Raw genomic sequence first — 4,869 nt, forward strand, 5'->3', positions numbered from 1 at the left:
CGCCCCAGGGGAGCCGCCAACACAGTCCCAAACTGAAGCCACCACAGGGCGTGTGCTGCCAGACTGGTTCTGTCTGCCGCCCTTCCATCCCAGCTGCACACCTACCTGGCTGAGCTCATCCCGACAGCACGGAGCCTGGAGCTCCCCTCCCACCAGCCCCAAGCCTCCGGATCCATCCCACCCGCTCCTGGGATCCCCAGTGCCAAGGGAATCGCACCCAGCCCGCCTCTCACCTTGTTCAAGAGCGTCAGTTTGATCTCTTTGTGAGCGCTGAAGCCCCCCTGCTGAGACTGGGGGGCTGAGGGCTGCTGGGTCTGGAGGAGCTGCTGAGATTTGCTCCCCTGGGTGGGTTTGGCTGATTTCAGGAGCTGAGTGGGCACATCCCGTTTCCGCTTCTCTTCTTTAGCACTATCTTCTTTTTTTGACTTTCCTGTTGAAAACAGAGTGCAGATGTAGTGAGTTGTGACCAATTCCTTTTGCCTTCCCTCCTTCTGGAGAGCAGAGCAAGAGGATGCTGCTCCAGGGACTGAAAAAGCCCACACCAGTTAGCACAGCACATGGTCCCAAGGTTAAAAGATTCAGGAAACCAGAATTTCTGCAAAGAGGATGTTTAACATAAAAAACAAAGAACAAAAGGCTCTTGCTGCCAACTCTGCTCCAGTCTAAAATAACACAGGAAAAGCAATGTGATAGTGGAGCCAGCCAGAACATTTAGCATCACCTCGCATGGGTGAAAGAGAACAAGGTAAGAGAAGGAGCATCAGGCAGAACTCCCAGGCAGGAAAAAAACATCTTTACAGCCAGATGCAAATATATATTTGCTCCACAGCCCCCCTTCAACATGGTCTCACCCTCCTCATGTAAAGCCTCTGGACCCCTCCAGTCTACACCAGCCCCAAGTGTCTGCCTCTGCTCAACAATTTTCCTGAGCCCATCACATCACCAAACAAGTTATATGCAGATCTCTGTTCCCCTCTTCTTTTCCCAGGACCCCTTGAAGAAGAAAATACCAAACCAGGTACCTCTACCTTTCTTCTGCTGTGCTGGGGTTGGGGATCGGGAGCTGGCCGAGGACACGGGACTGGCCAAGTCCGCATACATGTCTTCGGAGTCGGCGCTGCGGACAGAGCTGCTGCTGGAGGAGGCACTAGAGACAGAAGAAACGCTGCTCACGCTCAGGGACCTGAAAAGAGCCAACAGCCCGTTACAGTCAGGAATGCAATGAGAACCAGGCAGCGATGAGACAGACACCTTTGCTTCAATTCTCCTGCATGGCTGGGATGTCAGAAAGCTGTTAAGGCAGGCGACAACCAGGAATAGACAAAGGCTGTGACTCCTGGGCTGCAGAGGATATGAAATATCCCAAACATGTTAGATGAAAGTCCAGAATGTGCTGTTTATTTACAAACATGACTTGTAAACAGGTCACTGTTACCCCAGGTAAACAAAAAGTGAAAGCAGGGTGTGCACTACCACGTCCAGGTCAGTGGCGTGGCTCAGGTCAAGGGTTCTCTGGCAATGCTGTTGCTGTTTGGCACACATTTATCACGGAGGCTTTGAAAGCCCTGGAGTCCCACAGCGCCTGCCCAGCTCCGCAGGGTACCGGAGGAGCCGCCTGCTTTGAGGATGCACACACTGTCACGACTGATAATGACAGGGAAGATGTCTGTAAGATGGCTATCTCCTAATGGATTCACAACATTAAAATATCAGACAATCATTATATTCATTTCAGGAAGACTTTCTACTTAGAAATATATCAGACAAAAATACAAGGCTACGCACCAGACTTCCCTGCAGGGGCACACCACCGCCGCAGCTTTACTGGACTGAAACGGTTCCAAAAAGCCCAGCTGGCTGGGAACCGGCTGGCATCGCAGCCGCTGCCATGCGGGACCAGGCGCATGCTAACTACATGAATATTCCAGCAGCCTCTCCAGCCAGTTCTGCAGGACACACCGACTTCTGCCCTGCCAGCAAGGTCCAAGCTCACTTGCTGGAAGCCAGTTTGTGTACAACGGAACGGGCTACGGCAGCTGCAGCGCAGACAAGCCCTGGACCGAGCTACAAAGTCGCTACCTGCTGGTATCCTGCCAGAGATGAGTTTTGAGATGTCACATCAACTGCTGCAAAGGCGACTGGCTGCGCCAGAAACTCCTTCTCCATTAAAGCTCCTGGCTACAAGGTTGTGGCAGCAAACCTGGTTTGGGCACAGACTATTTCCTAAGTTTTTTCCTTTCCCACACACCTGTAAAAGCAGCAAGCACGGCCCCGGTGCCACACAAACACCATCTGCGTGAAGTTTTCCCCATCTGCTCCTCTCCAGCCCCGTGCGGCAGGGCAGCGCAGAGCCAGCGTGCCCAAGCACTCTCTGAACCTCTTGCATCACCCCTGCCTGATCTGATGAACGCGACAAGCATGTAGTAAACAAGTTTGTATTTCCGTAAAATAACGCGGATGTTGAACCTGTGAGTTTCACAGAGTTCAGACACGTGAATTACTGCTGGTCAGAGCCAAGTCCTGCTTAATCCACTAGTTCTATACTATCTGTCTGCTGTTAAACCTCTATGGCAGGGAAGCTTCGTGTTTCAGGGCTGCCTGTGAGGTTTCAGGGATTGCTGTGTGGGAAGAGACGCAAAAAAAAACCAGAATGAAGGACTGGAAAGGGGTTTATTTCCTGACTCTTTACTAGAGGGAGTTATCTGTTTACAAATCCCACAGATTAACAGCCATATAACTATTCATTTGGGGCTGAACACAAAGGGAACTGGCTGTGCAACTTTGCCAGTAAAGTAAAAACATCATTAACTGAGCCTTTTAGGCATTCTCTGACCTGCCTCTCCTGCCAGGCCAAGCATCTTCCCTAAGGACACGCAGTAACCAGAGGTAGTAGAGGTTTAGAAGAGCAAAACTCTGTAGCTCAAAACTGTTACCTTGTAAATAAATTAGGATGTGGGATCACCCTGGCCATGAGGAGATGTTTTGGTGGTAATTTAGGTAAAACTGGTCAGTTTGGCACACATGACAGATTATTTCCCTGAATAAGCCACAAGGCCACTGCCAATGTTGTACTGCTAACACGATTCAGGACTCAGGATTTGTACCACGCAAAGAAACAATCTCGTTTCACATCCCAGTTACCTACAGCTTCTGATACTTGAAGCTAGAGAGAGCTTTCACTGCCAGAAATCACACCGGTTAAAGAACAATTATCATCTCCTCCTGCTTCAGCAAAGGTTATGAAGGATCGAGGCTGTACCTGGATTTCCTGGACCCAGATGGGGAGTGGGAGACTGAGGCAGACGATGATCTGGAATGAGATCTGGAGAGAGACCGAGACAAGGACCTAGATCGGGAACTGGAACCGCTGTAGCTGCTGGCACTGCCACTGATGCTGCCGCTGATAGTCCGCCTGCAAGAGAGCAAACGACATCCTCACCTCGCTGCGCTCCGCCATGAAACGGGGTCAGAAATAACTGCGTAGGGACAGTTCCAGTGTGATGTTGTCCTGTATCGTATGCAAGACTGGTGCTTTGCGAATGTGATGGTTTTAGATGTTCTCCTCAACCCTGTGTTCCCAGTTCTGAGGGAGCAACTGTTTTCTGAACAGTAGATGTTTTATGCAAGGCTGAATAATCCTACCGAGAGCGGGGCAAAGATGAGCTAAAGCACCTTAATCCTGCACTGACATCGGGAGCAAACACTTCCTACAAAGAAAACCTGTTAACTGTGTAACACAGTGGGACTACCTTGTATTTCAGGCTACACAAATAATCATATATATTATTTCTGACTAACACACCAGTACTGACATAAATGGAGCTGTTTTGTCGTTTGCACAGCAGGGAGAGCGTAGGAGACACAACTGCTCAGCCCAGGCGTTTTCTTCAGCTACTGGGAAGGACCAGGAGATGCAATCCCACACAAAACGAAGAATTGACTCGGGATGCTTCTGAAACCCTGAACAGAAAACAGACTCAACAGCCATCCTCAAAACACACTGGCAAAAAGTATCATCCAGGGATCCAAGAAAACCATATATGCCTTACTGCAGGCACGAAACAGTCTCAGTCTCCTCGTGCGCTCATGAAACAGACATTTCTAGTAAATACATCTCTTACACACCAAGCTACTGCTTCCATAGACTAGGCACATAGGTACCATACTGCTATTCCAAAATCCCAATATAAGAAGGATGTGTGGTGAATTCCAGCTGTGCTTAGCTGACTCCGTGTCCCTCCACGAACAGGCAACACTACCTGCATTCATCCTGTAACATTTATTAAACACAGTACCATGGATTAAGCCTGATAAACATATTTAAATACAGACAAGTACTCCTTGTTTGAAAACTATCAGAAGCCTCTCTCATTTCAAATGCAAAGGGAAGAGAAAAAAGACAACAAAACCAACCAGAGGACAGACAGAAAACTCTTGAAACATTCTGACTAGTCACACAAGATGAAACCAGGAAGAGAAAGTGGAGCAGGGGAGCCAGCAAGCTGTGTACTGTGAAAGTAGCAGAGTTTTTCCTCCTTTCCTCCAGCAGCTCCTGGGACCACACTGAAGAAACACTCCCTGCATATTGGCACATGTTTAGTGCAAACAGGGTCCAAACCCATCACCACAAACCTCGACCCTCCAACACGTCAGATCTGCTCTCCAGACCAAACGCACCTTTGCTTCCCTCCTGCGCAGCCTCTGCAACCAGCGGCTCTCAAACATGCTTTTTTTGCACTGTGAACCCTGCCTTTTGGCGTATTTCATGTGTTCCACCTACTTTAACCCCCGGCCAGCCCTCAGAGACAGGAGCCACTTGCTGTGGCAAGTCACTAGCACTCACCCCAACTCTTTACCCTCTCTTTCTCT

At 49.4% G+C, this 4,869-nt stretch overlaps 1 protein-coding gene across 1 annotated transcript in view; it reads right to left on the reverse strand.

Moving 5' to 3' along the window:
- ZC3H18 (zinc finger CCCH-type containing 18) overlaps positions 1-4,869 on the reverse strand; it is a 39,244-nt gene that overhangs the window by 5,286 nt on the left and 29,089 nt on the right. Inside the window, 3 exon segments of the mRNA XM_010077632.1 lie at positions 234-430; positions 1,023-1,183; positions 3,347-3,412. Of these exon segments, the coding sequence (XP_010075934.1) occupies positions 234-430; positions 1,023-1,183; positions 3,347-3,412 (424 nt within the window).

Source organism: Pterocles gutturalis, unplaced genomic scaffold (genome assembly GCF_000699245.1).
Source record: "Pterocles gutturalis isolate BGI_N339 unplaced genomic scaffold, ASM69924v1 scaffold4373, whole genome shotgun sequence".
In the NCBI taxonomy this organism is placed as follows: domain Eukaryota; kingdom Metazoa; phylum Chordata; class Aves; order Pterocliformes; family Pteroclidae; genus Pterocles; species Pterocles gutturalis.